Here is a 14,975-nt window from a genome sequence, read left to right as displayed (position 1 = left end):
AAAGCTTCACGAACGCACAGTGGTTGTCGGCAAAGCGGTCGTTTTCATGAGAGGCCGTGGAATGCTGTTGTCTGACTTTGTTTGACGATCACAGCTCGGCTACCCCGTCTGTTTTCTAACCTCCCCTTAAAGGCTGCTGATCGTTGGATTTGCAGCTCTTCAGTTTGGAAAGAAAGATTAACAGCTCTTGTTTGTTTGTGTGTTTTTGTGTTTTCTTCCTATCTGAGTGGAGCTCGTGCTTGTGTGCTGGTGTGTTTCTGTGGCGACGCAGGCAGGTCTGCCCTGCAGGGATGTTGACAAGGCCAGTCTCGCTGGGTTCCCTCTCCCCCTCTCCCCTCTCCCCACTCTCCTCCCTCTCCCGCCATCACCGGTAGGAAGAAGCACGACTGATTATTTGTGCTTTGGAATGGGACTGAATTTTAGCAGCATAACATCCTCCTCTCCTCTCGTCTCCCCTCTCCCCTCCAGTACTTGGACACCAGACACAGTAGATGGATAGTGCAGAGGAAGAGGCCTGTGGGCAGATGGACAGACGCCAGCCCTGTCTCATCAACAACATCTGTCTGTGAAGGGGCAGAGATCACATGACAACACCCCCGACCTCCAAAGACTGGCTCCGACCAATCCTGACTGGCCATGTGTGCAGCCATTCTCAGTGTGACTGTACCAGGCCACAGACAGGCCAGTGGCAGACAGACGTCCACTGACCAAGCCCTGCGTCGGTCATGTGACTCAACACAGCCAGTAATAGAACTCGACATTATCATGTCAAGAATTCAATGATATACGAGTTTGGCAGATGAGAGTGTGCCTGTGGGGATGCACTCACACATGCTTTAACAGGGAACACAAGTTTAAATACAGCTTAACTTGACTTAGTGTGACAATAAACTCAATGCAATTGACTGCCGTCTGACAAAGCGCGCTAGTGCGAGCACATGAGTACACGCAACGCGATGACGTACATCCTGTCTTAATAGGCTGTTCGAAAACAACGGTTTTTAAGATACATTACCCCGAAGAGAGCTGTCTCGTTAGACACCTGTCTAGTAAGACAGCAAGGATTAAGACAGCTGTCTAAGTTTTTAAACATAGCCCAAAACCTGTCTCCCAAAGGTTCCCCTAGAGAAACCTTCATCTGTCTCATAAAGGCCTTCCATGTTCCAGGTATGAACCTACTGGGGTGTTTAATGGCAGTGAGCGCCCTCCTCACCAGTCCCCCTGACAGCGCAGTGCTTGCTAACATTGGTTCCCAGCAGAGTAGACTTAGACCCACCGGGGTGCTAGCAGCAGGAGAGGATCCTACACAAACCCATCTCCTCCCTCCGTCACACACACACACACACACACTCCTCCCCACCTCTCTTGGTATCTCCCCGTCTCTCCATTCATCATCCCCCCCCCATGTTTTCTTTCTCTCTTTTCATTCCTCTCTTTATATTTTGGTGCAGCTTTTCATCTGCCTGCAAACCGATCATCAGCTGGCTCCCAGCCCATTGCTGATTGGTTTCTTTCTGCCCCAGAGTTGATTGTACTGAGAGATGGAGAATGGTGTCTCAGTGTGTGCCCCAGGTCACACCATAACACTGCCATGGAGACAAGTGTGTGTGTGTGTGTGTTTGTGAGGGCAGGTTTGTGTGTGGTTGTGCATGTGTGTGAGCAGGTGTGTTTTGTATGATTGATTGTGTGCGTGTGTCTGAAGTTGTGTGTATGACGTGTGTGTACAAGCCATCTGCTTCTGTCTGGGTGGATGTCAACCTGTCCTGATCCACTCCACTACCCCTTTGCTGTTCCTCTATACAACTCAGGGTAACATCACGCAACACAGCTTTTAAGTGTTTCCTGTTGTTATTCTGCAGTATCTCTCCCTTCATCTCTTTGTCCTCCTCTCTTTTTCATTCTCCCTCTCTTTCTCTCCCACTCGCTCTTTCTCTCTCTCTCTCTCTCTCTCTCTCTCTCTCTCTCTCTCTCTCTCTCTCTATTTCTCCATGTCTCTCTCGCTCCAACCCAGGGTAAATGAATGAACACAAGCTACACATTTTATACAGGGCCTCTCAGTGTTGCTGACAAGGGAAGACTGATGATCCAATCAGATCTGAACTCACTAGCCTCAGCAGTACTGGTTTCAAATGGCTCAAATCACGGTGCCAGATAATGAGACAAACATGTTATATTAAGGAAGCCATGCTCTTTCCAAAGTGTTATTCTTGTCTCGTTAATGGAAAATTAAAATAAATAAAACAGCTAAATAACAGGTTCCCATGTTAGTAAGATGTCTTTTCAGTGACAGGGAAAGTGTCTTTCTGCTTCTGGAGAGAAACAGTCTTTACCACAAGATAGCATTCAACACTCAGATGCCATCTACATTTGAAAGTCAGCCAGGTTTTTCACTCCACTAAACAGATTGACAGGGACATACACAGACTCACTCACACAGACGTTCGGTTGAAAGAGTGTATTTTAAGGTTTCAGTGAAGCTGAGCTTTAACAAACTGGCCTAATGTCCAGGAACACACATCTCCGGGGGCAACGCTGTCAGCCAATACACTGATGTTTCACTCTTACCTCATAGATCATTCTCATTTGTTATTGGTGCAGAGGCTACAGCTGGCCTTTGGACTGAAGCCTCTGCATTCTGAAGTGGATAATAAGACTGTCAACCTGCCTCCATATTACAGACTTAACTAAGGACAGGATTCAACACAGAAAACAGAGAAAATACCCATTTTACCATTGCTCTTCAGGTGTAGTCAAGTGTGTCTGATTCTAGAAAATGTGTCTACTTTCTGGTCATTTTAAGTTTGTTGTTTCTGTGTAAACAGAGCAGTTGTGGAGGACTTTTGATGTGCAATGTTGTTGGCCAGGATATTCCCCATCTGCCTCATGCCTCATCTCTCTCTCTCTCTCTCTCTCTCTCTCTCTCTCTCTCTCTCTCTCTCTCTCTCTCTCTCTCTCTCATCCATCCTCTCTCTCTCTCTCATCCATCCTCTCTCTCTTTCTCATCCATCCTCTCTCTCTTTCTCATCCATCCTCTCTCTCTCTTTCTCACCCATCCTCTCTCTCTCTCTCTCTCTCTCTCTCTCTCTCTCTCTCTTTCTCATCCATCCTCTCTCTCTCTCTCTTTCTCTTCCTCTGTATACTGTATTTTTGTTATTCATCTCTCTTCATCCATCTCTCTCTCCTTCCCGCCATCTTTCGTACACTCGTATTCTCTTTTCTCCATTTCTTTCTCCCTCATCCCGCGCTTCTCTTACTCTGGCTATATCCTCTCCTTGTTTTTTTTTTGTCTGTTCATGCTCTGAGCCAGATGGAATCTCTCACTGTGTGTGTGTGTGTGTGTGTGTGTGTGTTGGAGGTTATGCATAATTCAGAGTGTCAGGCCTCAGTCTGTCTCTGTCGGCACGAAGCGCGGTAACAGAGTTGGGCATCTTCACAAACGGCTGTTTTTTTTCCTCTCTCCTTACGTTCTCTCGCTCTTTTTTCTTTCTCTTCCCTCAATTTCTCTTCTTTCTTTCCACTTTCTCTCTTTTTTCTAGCCTCTCTCTCTCTGTCTCTCTCTCTCCGTCTCCCCCTCCTCCTGTCCTTGTAGACATGTCCCCCAGCCCACAGTCCCTTTCTGAGAATACTAAACAACATCTTCTGTCCAAGCTTTCATCGCCAAAGCGGACTAAAATATTGACCGTCTTCCTGCGACTGAATAATAGAATCCAGTGATAAAGAGTCTGGTTGAAGCACAGGACCTCCTGCTTGGGCATGTCTGCATCCTTCTGTCTGAGGGCGTCTTTTCATTCAGTCACCAGGGAACCCCATAGATGGAGTACGCATGTGTTGGATCGACTGTTTGCTTCCCTTTACCATACCTCAACTCTGGCTCAAAGGGAGGGCTCTGCACAGCATAGCCAGGCTGAAGGGGCCTCATAGCTGGACTGCGAGATGGCAAAGGGCCCCTAGCCCCCACCATCGCCCTCGGTAAACAGGCTTTTTCAGGTCTGGTGCACTGAGCTCTGTCGGCAGGCTTCCCATGGCTGTGAAGAGGGACAGGGTCATGGTGGCCTCCGAGCAGGATCCTGCAGAGATCTGCAGGACACAGAGGGGCCACACGAGTGGGGGATAATGTCCTATTTTTCTCAAATTCACTACTTTGACTATACCTAGAGAAGGATTGATGTGCTGCATTCTATCTCTCTTTTTCTTTTCTTTTTTTCCTCATCCCTCTATCACATGCCTCTCTCTCTTTGCCTTTGGCTCTTTTTCTCTCTCGCACGCCTTCTTTCTCATCTTGATTTCTAACTGTATCTTTGATCATCTCTGCTAGATTGTGTTTGCTATTCATTATGATGATTGTTTGTTATGGTCATTACTGGCTGGCAGTCTGTGGGCGAGCAGCAGTTTATTAATAAACTAATTTCCTCCCTCTTTTCTTCCGTCCCTCCGCTCCTCTCCCTCCCCTCTCTCCCTCCTCCGTTCCTCTCCCTCCTCTCCCTCCCCTCCTCTCTCTCCCTCCCCCCTCTCCTCTCCCTCCCCTCTTCTCTCTCCCTCCTCCGTTCCTATCCCTCCTCCCTTCCCCTTCTCACCCTCCTCCTCTTCTCGACTCTCCCTCTACTTTTGTCTTCCAGCACACAGATTAACTTCACCGTGGCGATTGATTTCACCGCCTCAAACGGTAAGGGACCGGCCGTCGTCTCCCAGGCTCAACAGAGTGGTATTTAAAAGTGTGCTAATGAGGAGGAAAGCCTTCTCCTAATAGGCTTCTCCATCATCACTAAGGCTTCCACTCTTAACGCTGTAACAGAAACGATGAGCTCTGATTGGACAGCACATCCGCCTGCTGTAGCAGCAGCTGTGGCCTGGCCCTGCATGCTCCGGGGATGTTTCTAGAATCAGGAGGCAGGCCTGGTCGTCAGAGCAGCTCGCTTGCTGTGCTGCCGGGACTTGCAAGCTTGTTTGTGTTATCAGGCAGGGGTGTCGTGAATGTACGCCTGTGCACAGACGTTTGGAGAAAGGCCCACAGTTCATATATTGGCCGTCCTGCAACCTCAGAAGCACAAGGTTAAAGACGTTGTGGCACTATCAACCTGTCCGCGTTGCCATAAAATATTTTATTTTATAGAGCCCGTTGAAAACCATTTGCTGGATTTCTCCACTGGAGCAAAGGGCAACTTCTACACTACCTCTTTACACCTCCCTCAACAGGACTGTATGATACTTATGTGTTGCTCTCCGTGGCAGGTAACCCAGCTCAGCCCACCTCGCTCCACTACATGAGCCCCTACCAGCTGAACGCCTATGGTATGGCCCTGAAGGCTGTGGGGGAGATCATCCAGGACTACGACAGTGACAAGATGTTCCCCGCCCTGGGCTTCGGAGCCAAGCTGCCCCCAGATGGGCGGATCTCCCACGAGTTCGCCCTGGTGAGGAGGGAGGAGGGTGGAGAGAGGAGGGAGGGAGGAGGAGGATGCAGAAGTGGAGAGGGGAGGGAGGGAGGGAGGGAGGGAGGGAGGGAGGGAGGGAGGGAGGGAGGGAGGGAGGGAGGGAGGGAGGGAGGGAGGGAGGGAGGGAGGGAGGGAGGGAGGGAGGGAGGGAGGGAGGGAGGGAGGGAGGGAGGGAGGGAGGGAGGGAGGGAGGGAGGGAAAGAACGAGGAGGAGGAGGAGGGAGAGGATACAGAAGTGGAGAGAGGAGGGAGGGAGGGAGGGGTGCAGAGGTGGAGCGAGGGAGGGAGGGAGGGAGGAAGGGAGGGAAAGAACGAGGAGGAAGAGGAGGGAGAGGATACAGAAGTGGAGAGAGGAGGGAGGGAGGGAGGGAGGGAGGGAGGGAGGGAGGGAGGGAGGGAGGGAGGGAGGGAGGGAGGGAGGGAGGGAGGGAGGGAGGGAGGGAGGGAGGGAGGGAGGGAGGGAGGGAGGGAGGGAGGAGAAAGAGGAGGAGGATGCAGAGGTGGAGAGAGAAGGGAGGGAGGAGTGAAAAAGGTGGGGGGAGGGAGAGAAATGAGAGAGGGAGTGGTGAGAGGGAAATGGAAGGAGAAGGGGAGGATGGAAACCAGAAGAAACCTTAGCCACAGTTACAGCATCGATTGAACCCTGTTTACATCTCCTGCCTGCCTCCCTCCCTCCTCGCCTGCCTCCCTCCTGCCTCTCTCCCTCCTCTCTGTGGTGGGTGTAGAATGGGAACCCCCAGAACCCGTACTGTGCAGGGATAGATGGTGTGATGGAGGCCTACTACCAGAGTCTGAAGTCTGTCCAGCTGTACGGGCCCACCAACTTCTCTCCTGTCATCAACCATGTGGCCAGGTAGGGAATCAGGACGCACACACACACACTAAGAAAAGCCTAACTTTCCTACATTTTATAAGCCCATACACATCAGTGTGTAATAATATGTCTGTTAAGATCTTCATTTGATGTAGATAGCATTCCCCCTGATAGACTATCCAAGCACAGCGATGACAGTGTCAGAGGGCCCAATCTCATGATTTCTCCCATAATCGATACTGGCTAAGGTGGCTTGGACACGGGTATTGATTGGTTGTCTTCTGTATTTGAGAGAGAGAGCGAGAGAGCGAGAGAGCGAGAGAGAGAGAGAGAGAGAGAGAGAGAGAGAGAGAGCTGGTTTGGAGAAATGTTTGCCGTTATGAACCTGTTGGGCTTTGGAGGAAACAGATGAGGTATGCACGCACAGAACTAGATTAGAACAGCTCGCAAATGACTTGACAGTCATTTGTGTTTACTTGAATCCGATTCTAAAGCAGATCTTCTGGGCTGTGAAAAGGAGTCTCATAGCTGTAATGAACCTGCAAACACTCCTGTTTGTGTGAGAGAACTTTGATTACAGTACATGTCTCTCTCTCACACACATACTCACACACATTCATCAAACTTTGACAAGTTTCCCTTAATGAAGCAAACGTGTTGTCAGGGGGCTAAACATCAGCGCCTGTCATCTATGTGCGTGTGTGTGTGTGCCTGCATTCCCTTGCGTGTGTGTGTGTGTTTCTACCCATCTGACGCACATTAATTTCTCCGAAAACACACACTTTAAGTCCAGAGAGAGTGATATCACAGGTTTCCAGAGGGGTGAAATGCTAATGAAGAACATCCTGGCAGACTGGGAAGAACCACATGTTCATAACAGCCATGTTCTCTCTTGTAACAGGCCATCATTAGAGCGTGGCACACCTTCAGACATGCTGTAATCCTCCAGAGGAGTAATTGGCTAATTACACAGGAAGCCTCTAGGCCTTTAAACTGGGGGTCTTCTCAAGAAAGATGTGGGGGTGTGGGGTGACACGACGAGGAGAGCTGGGGCCGAGTCCAGGCCAGGGCTTGATGTGACTGCCTTTCACTGCCTACCACTCATTAGTGCCATGCAGACCCCCCCCCCTCGCCCCCCCCCCCTCCTTCTCACCCATCCCTCACCTCCCAGACACCCCTGTCACACCAGCCTCCCTTCCTGCTCCTCCTCCTGTCCTCTCCTGCTCCTCCCTTGCTCCTCCTCCTCTCATCCTCCTCCCCTGCTCCTCCTCCTCTCCTCCTTCCACCCTGCTCCTCCTCATCCCCCTCCCCTGCTCCTCCTCCTCCCCTCCTCTCCCCGTCTCATCCCTCCTGTCTTTGGTGCACCTCTCGCCCCCGTGTTTTATTAATAACCACTCTGCTTTTCTCTCTCTCTCTCACTCTCTTTCTTTCTTTCTTTCTTTCTCTCTCGCTCTCTCTCGCTCTCTTTCTCTCCGCCTCGTCTCCACGTCTGGCCCCTCCCACCCTCACGAGCGCTCCCTGATAAATTATCGCTTTACTTCACCACCACCACGCTCAAGTCTTTTCTCACTGCGTTTGTGTGTGTTGTTTGTGTGTGTTCATGAAGCCAAGCAAAGACAAAGCACATGCACCGCCCCTCTCCCTAGCATGGGAATCAGGAATAGCTCCTTTCTACAGAAACACCGTCCACACACACACCCACATACAGAATGTGGGCTTTGATAAAGGATGGCGTTTCTTCAGCTGTTCCCCTCTTCTTGCTCAGCTCAGATGTTAGAAGGTAACACTCGAGTATGATGGAACTCTGGGTTAGTCAGCACGACAGAGTCGGACCAGAGACATGCGAACAGCACCACTGCACCCATGTCTCTCGGCACGTTCTCCCAGCTTTGTGTTTTCATCAACGCATCGTAACGCTGACTAATGAAAAGGCCCGCATTCCACGTGTCACACAGTTGGGCTGACCACAGGGGGCGCTGTGTGTTGAGGACTCTATGGGCAGGATGTGGACGTGTGCCGTGATACAGCTCTGTGTGTGTGTGTGTGTGTGTGTGTGGGTGTGTGTGTGTGTGTGTGTATCCACCAGGTACGCAGCGTCGGTTAAAGACGGCTCCCAGTACTTCATCCTCCTCATCATCACCGACGGGGTCATCTCAGACATGGCCCAGACCAAGGAGTCCATCGTCAACGTAAGACTGGAAACGCTCCCCCACCACACCGCTAACCTTATCAAAACAACTCACTCCTACCTAGATCCAGCTCCACAGTAAAACCCCACCATGGCTCCATGCAGCTTAGACCATGCCTCAGGGCTGGTTGTGAGGAGAGAGACCCAGTCTAGGTGAACAGCAAGCTAGCAGGCTCAGTTTGGGGAGGAAAGGAGGGGGGGGGTGACCCGGGAAATGGTTCACTGGGAATAAGTAAACAAGATGTTATGATAAGATCATCAATCACCCTGCAGCCCTCCAGCAAGAACATCAGTCACCCACATGCAGCCCACAGTGAGGCAGGAGGGGCGAGCACGCTCTCACACACACATACATACACACACACTCACACACACACACACACACACACATACATACATACATACACACACACTCACACACACACACACATACATACACACACACACACGCGCATACACACACATACATACACACACACTCTCACACACACACACATGCATACACACACACTCTCTCTCACACACACATACATACACACACACACACGCGCATACACACACATACATACACACACACTCTCTCACACACACATACATACACACACACACGCATACACACACTCTCTCTCACGCACACACACACAAATACGCAGACATACCCAGTCGCACACATACGCAAACATGTACACACACACAGACCATCATAAATAGTCACACTGACCAGACAGACAGACAGACAGACAGACAGAGACAGACACACACAGACAGATGTCATTTGTAAACTGTCTGGGGAGTGTGAGCGCAGGCGAGCCTGGTGATTCTCTCATGGTCAGTATTCAGGGTGTTTCTGCCCACTCAGCCCTCAGGAAGAAACTGCATCACTCTCTCACACACACACACACACACACAAATAATATTAATGCTGTTGCATAAAGTACACACGCACACAAGCAAAATCTTACATGCATTCAAAAACAACCACAATTCCTAGAGTATTGGAAAAATCCATATAAATAAACCAATGGTATAGAATGATAGTAATGAATGGTGAGAAGAGGTGACGTTCATCTGCCTCTTGTCTCCTGGTCTCTCCAGGCCTCATGTCTTCCCATGTCCATCATCATCGTAGGTGTGGGGCCTGCAGAGTTTGATGGTAAGTGTGACTGTGTGTCTCTCCCTCCCTTATCCTATCCATCCATGACCCATCACACTCTTATCTAACTTTCTGCAAAGCAGAAAGCAGTCCTGGTTCCTCTGTGTTGGTACATGAGTGAAATGCGAGCATCACAGTGTTTACGGTGGGATCAGTGTTTACAGTGGGATCAGTGTTTACAGTGGGATCAGTGATTACAGTGGGATCAGTGATTACAGTGGGATCAGTGTTTACAGTGGGATCAGTGATTACAGTGGGATCAGTGATTACAGTGGGATCAGTGTTTACAGTGGGATCAGTGATTACAGTGGGATCAGTGTTTACAGTGGGATCAGTGATTACAGTGGGATCAGTGTTTACAGTGGGATCAGTGATTACAGTGGGATCAGTGTGTGGATGTTGACTCGTCTTCTCTCCTCAGCCATGGTGGAGCTGGATGGAGATGAGGTCCGAATCTCATCACGAGGAAGATATGCAGAGAGGGACATTGTTCAGGTATGCACTTTCTCTCTTTCTCTTTCTCTTTCTCTCTCTCTCTCTTTCTCTCTCTCTTTCTCTCCTTGTCTCTCTCCCTGGCTCTTTCTGTCTCTCTCTATCTCTCTCTCTCTCTCTCTCTCTCTCTCTCTCTCTCTCTCTCTGCTGTCTGTCCCTCCCTCGGTCTGCGTGGGTGATGGAGGAATGAGTGTTTATCCTCCCTCTGCTCATTAGTGTTCTTGTTAACAGCCTCTGAACATCAGGGCTGGGAGCTAGGTGATCGTCTGCTCTGGTCTGTTCTGGTCTGATCCACTCACTGGCACCCTGCCCTCATAAGCAGACCCAAACAGTCGCACACCCACCCATACGCACACACACACACTGTATAGAGAACATACACAGAGACAGTAATATAAGGCATGAAAGACACTGCTGTGTCTGCTGCATCATTACTGCTGGAGGGACTGGGTAGTCTTCCAGCCACATAGCAGCATGACTTCCCACATAAACACACACACACACACACCCCTGGTTTGATCCTGCCTGTGTTTGATGTCAAACTATGGTTTTCCATCATTATGTTCCTAACTGTCAATTTCCCGTGCCAAAGGAAACTGAAATAGTCCAATTTATTTTTGATGTCTCTTCCTCTCTCTCGCTTTTCCTACGCCTTGTCCTCTGGTGGTCTCTCTCTCTCTTGACTTCTCTCTCTCTCTCCCCAGTTTGTCCCCTTCAGAGACTACATTGATAGGACAGGGAACCACATCCTGAGCATGGCACGGCTGGCTAAAGATGTCCTGGCAGAGATCCCCGACCAGTTCCTGTCCTACATGAGGACCAGGGGCATCAAGCCCTTGCCCGCGCCCCCTCCGTACACCCCTCCAGGACAGCCCATCCAGACCCAGATCTGAGGAGGGGCGGGCGGGCAGGCAGGCAGCACGCCACCACCGACCACCTCCACACATACTTCCATCTTTCTCGGCCCTCTCAGTCCTGATGGTGCCAGTGGCTTGGGGAAGGGCTTCTAGGGACTCTTTATCTTTCTCTATCTCTGGTTGCACTAAGGGAGACTGGCTGACTGGCTAAAGGCTAAAGCCTCCAAACGGGGGCCACAGATAGGGTCAAAGAGGGCATGTTTACTTCCACTTTTAAGCGTTCCTCAGATATTGGGATTCTGTCTGGGAACACGCGAGAGACTCTTTAGAATACATACCTGGGAATGCAGACAAGATCTGTAGGGCCTCGCCCCTCACCTGGAAGAATGTAGGGAGGGAGTCAAGAAAGGAATGGATGAGGACAAAGAGGAAGGAAGGAAAATAAAGGAAGGAAGGAAAACAGGGAAAGGAAAGAAAACAGGAAGGAAGGAAGGAAGGAAGGAAGGAAGGAAGGAAGGAAGGAAGGAAGGAAGGAAGGAAGGAAGGAAGGAAGGAAGGAAGGAAGGAAGGAGAGTGTAGTGAGAAAGGTTTAACTCCTGGATGAGAAATCCCTTGACTGTTGTACATAAATAGACATAGGTTTCTCTCTCTCTTCTATCCAAATCTCACTCAATGTTTACAGTACATGTTAACAATGATTTTTACTGTTGGATACTTTTATAAAAGTACTTTGAGTATAAACTTTAGTATATCGGTCATCTCTCTCTCTCTGTCTCTCTCTCTCTGTCTTTCTCTCTCTGTCTCTCTCTCTGTCTCTCTCTCTCTCTCTCTCGGCGTGTCTTCTTAGCCCCAGGTGTCAGTCAGGTAGCAGCAGTGCAGCCCCAGTGGCCGGTCTCTAGTATGTGTACTTTTGCATGATTGTAGCCTCCAGAGCATGCACAGTTATCCTGCACGTCTGTCTTATCTCTGTTACTCTTCTCTCTCTGCTCTCTCCTCTCTCTCCTGTCTCTCTCCTCTCTTTCCTGTCTCTCTCCTCTCTCCCTCCTCTCTCTCCTGTCTCTCTCCTGTCTCTCTCCTGTCTCTCTCCTGTCTCTCTCCTCTCTCTCTCCTGTCTCTCCTGTCTCTCTCCTCTCTCTCTCCTCTCTCTCCTGTCTCTCTCCTCTCTCTCTCCTCTCTCTTCTCTCTCCCTCCAAACTGCCTTGACTATAGGAAGTCTGGGGAAGGTGGGGTGGTTCCCCTCATCTCATGTCTTTGTCCTTGACCATTCAACCTGCATACCCCAATATACCCCAACATACCCCAACTCACCTCTGCAAGCCCCAGCAAACCCCTGCATCTCTTCAACCTCCATGGTTAACATTGCAGCTGCTCTCAAACCCTGTTTGAGGCTCAGAGCCCAGTGGTCAAAAACAGCAGAATGATTCTTCGTCTTTGGTTTCACTATTCTTCTTTCTCTTTGTGTTTTCAGATTTAAATACCTTGTAGCTCTCATTTGCTTTGGTTTTATATTGTGCCAGTTATTTTTTGAATGTGATTATGAGGTATGAAATCCCCTGAGTTGGGCACCAGACATTATGTTTTCTAATGGTTGCTGTGACGTTAAGTGGAAGAATGATGTGTTTATCCTAACATCAGTCAAGTTTGTACTTATTGTAAACTCTGGATTTCACACCTGAATGCTATATCGGAATCTCTAATCCAGGCATGCCAGTCAACCCACCCACAGTCGCTCTCCCTGGAGCCCCCAAAAACCAGGTCTCCTGACCTGTCTGCTGTCTTAATACAATTACAGATGATGATGGAATTGCCTTTGGATGATAACTAAAATCATCTCAGTTAATCTTTTTGTAAAGTATGTTGTTTTAAACCCAAACACTCAGTACCAGTAACTGACATGATAACTGTATACCAATAATTATGCCATGTATTCACATTTAGTCATTAGAGATATTATTTGAGAAACCACATTCTGCATGGCGGCGTGTCAGCCTACCATTGTACCTATTTTTATCTGTATTTAGGAAACACACACACAAATCAACACAGCTATTTCAAGATAATCCTTTATCCTTATCTTTCATCAGTCTATAGAGATTACTAGTTAGGTTGAAGTTGTAACACTATGATCTTTCTCCTCCCTGTGCTGTGCCACAGTGAGCTTTACAGCAGCAGGAAGCCCCCCCACCCCCACCCCCACCCTCACCCCACCCCGAAACATAGAACAGCTTGCTTCTACTGCTGCTTTTTGTTCTTCTCAGCCCCCAACACACACACACACACACACACACCCACACACACACACACACACACACACACACACACACACACACACACACACACACTTATCTGAACACCATTCTTTTTTCCCCACTGCATTTGGCCTACACTCTGCCTTCAGTAGATATATCTTTTATGGTTGTTATGGTAATAATAGTGCCACAGTTCTTGCCAACTTGCCAACCCCATTGTGTGTGTGTGTGCGTGTGTGCAGTGTGTGGGTGTGTGTGTGTGTGCCTGCATGAGCACGTATTTCATTTTGTGGGAATTTCAGAGTGTGTGTATGAGTCCTTTTGCGTGTGAGCGTGACATTTAGGTTACTTCTTCAGAGTGTTTTATTGGAGCATGTGAGTTCACACACATGGTCTTTGTTTACTAAAGATATCCAAATAATATAGTGTATGCTTGTCATATCTAATTATATAACGTGCACTAAGTTTGCATGTAAAGTTTTACATGAGACACACCAGTTCGTTTTGTTAATTGAGTGTTTTGAAAAGAACATCTTTGAGAAATAATTGTACAAAATGGCCTTAAAACTTTCACTAATTTCTTGGAATTGTGTGATGCCTTCAGATAATGAATTGTTAATGAATTGTTCTCTATTTTGTGTCGGTGTACAATTGCTTTCTAGTGTATATTTTCTTTGCACAACTTCATTTATGGAAAATATATTGTACTTTTGGAACAGTGGTAATCAGAGAAAGCATGATTGAAGTAATGATTGTCTGGTAATCAATATAATAGATGACTATTTCTGTATTAAACTAACAATTTTGAAATAAACATTCTTACATAACGCTAACCTTCTGACTTCATTATGTGCCTTCTCCAGCCCCTACTTTTTCCATCTTCTCTCCTCTCCTCCCCTTCCCCCCCTCCCTTCCCCCAACCATTTCTGCTCCTCTCTTCTCCCCTCATCTCTCCTCCACTCCCCCATCCCTCTCGTCTCCTCCCATTAGCACTAATGACTGTTTTGGGTACAGCAGTGACAGGATAATTGTGGAGGGAGAGGTCAGGCCTACTCACCAGCTCCTCCACCAGCCAGAGGAGGCCAGGCCGGAGTGACGGCAGAGAAAGGATGATGGGACACGGGCAGGCTGGACAAAGAGACCGCCCCCCCCCCTTCTCCCCAGCAGGCTTCCTGTTCCCACTACAGGAGATCATGAAATTGCTTTGACCTCCACTCAACCTCCTTCTGTCCCCCTGAAGATCCCATCTGGCAAACACTTTTCAGTGGAAGTTCGAGGAAGCATTTGCGTAGTTCAATGAACAGCAATCTTGTGTTGCGTTCATTAACTCTCCCACTTGTCCGAACATTTAACCTCAGATCACTGTAGTGTCAGATGGATACACTGTACATGTATGACACACCTGGACCAGCAGACTGTGGAGCAGATTTACAGACTGGCTCAGTATTTGGCAGACTGTGGAGCAGATGTACAGACTGGCTCAGTATTTGGCAGACTGTGGAGCAGATTTACAGACTGGCTCAGTATTTGGCAGACTGTGGAGCAGATTTACAGACTGGCTCAGTATTTGGCAGACTGTGGAGCAGATTTACAGACTGGCTCAGTATTTGGCAGACTATGTAACTATGTATTGGGGATATTGTTTTTTCTCTACTTCCCCTCCATGTACTGTTATCTGCTACCGTCCCTCTTGCTCCCTAATCTCCTTTAGGATGCCTGGAGACATGATAGCATCATGCCCATTAATCCTGTGACGCCAAGTGCTGTGAACCAGGGTTACATTTACATTT

General features: G+C 48.8%; 1 protein-coding gene across 1 annotated transcript in view; it reads left to right on the top strand.

The window, feature by feature from the left end:
• The window catches only part of LOC146276409 (copine-8), a 54,418-nt gene extending 40,400 nt beyond the window's left edge, over window positions 1–14,018 (top strand). The window contains exons 14-20 of the mRNA XM_084701162.1: window positions 4,617–4,663; window positions 5,230–5,411; window positions 6,158–6,285; window positions 8,333–8,435; window positions 9,530–9,587; window positions 10,009–10,082; window positions 10,784–14,018. Of these exons, the coding sequence (XP_084557288.1) occupies window positions 4,617–4,663; window positions 5,230–5,411; window positions 6,158–6,285; window positions 8,333–8,435; window positions 9,530–9,587; window positions 10,009–10,082; window positions 10,784–10,972 (781 nt within the window). The 3' untranslated portion in view covers window positions 10,973–14,018. The remainder of the gene's footprint in view (window positions 1–4,616; window positions 4,664–5,229; window positions 5,412–6,157; window positions 6,286–8,332; window positions 8,436–9,529; window positions 9,588–10,008; window positions 10,083–10,783) is intronic.
• Window positions 14,019–14,975: the final 957 nt, after the last annotated feature.

The sequence above is a fragment of the Hypomesus nipponensis genome, chromosome 7 (assembly GCF_054491055.1).
Source record: "Hypomesus nipponensis isolate SF chromosome 7, ASM5449105v1, whole genome shotgun sequence".
NCBI lineage: Eukaryota > Metazoa > Chordata > Actinopteri > Osmeriformes > Osmeridae > Hypomesus > Hypomesus nipponensis.
This window is presented reverse-complemented; position numbering and strand designations above follow the sequence as displayed.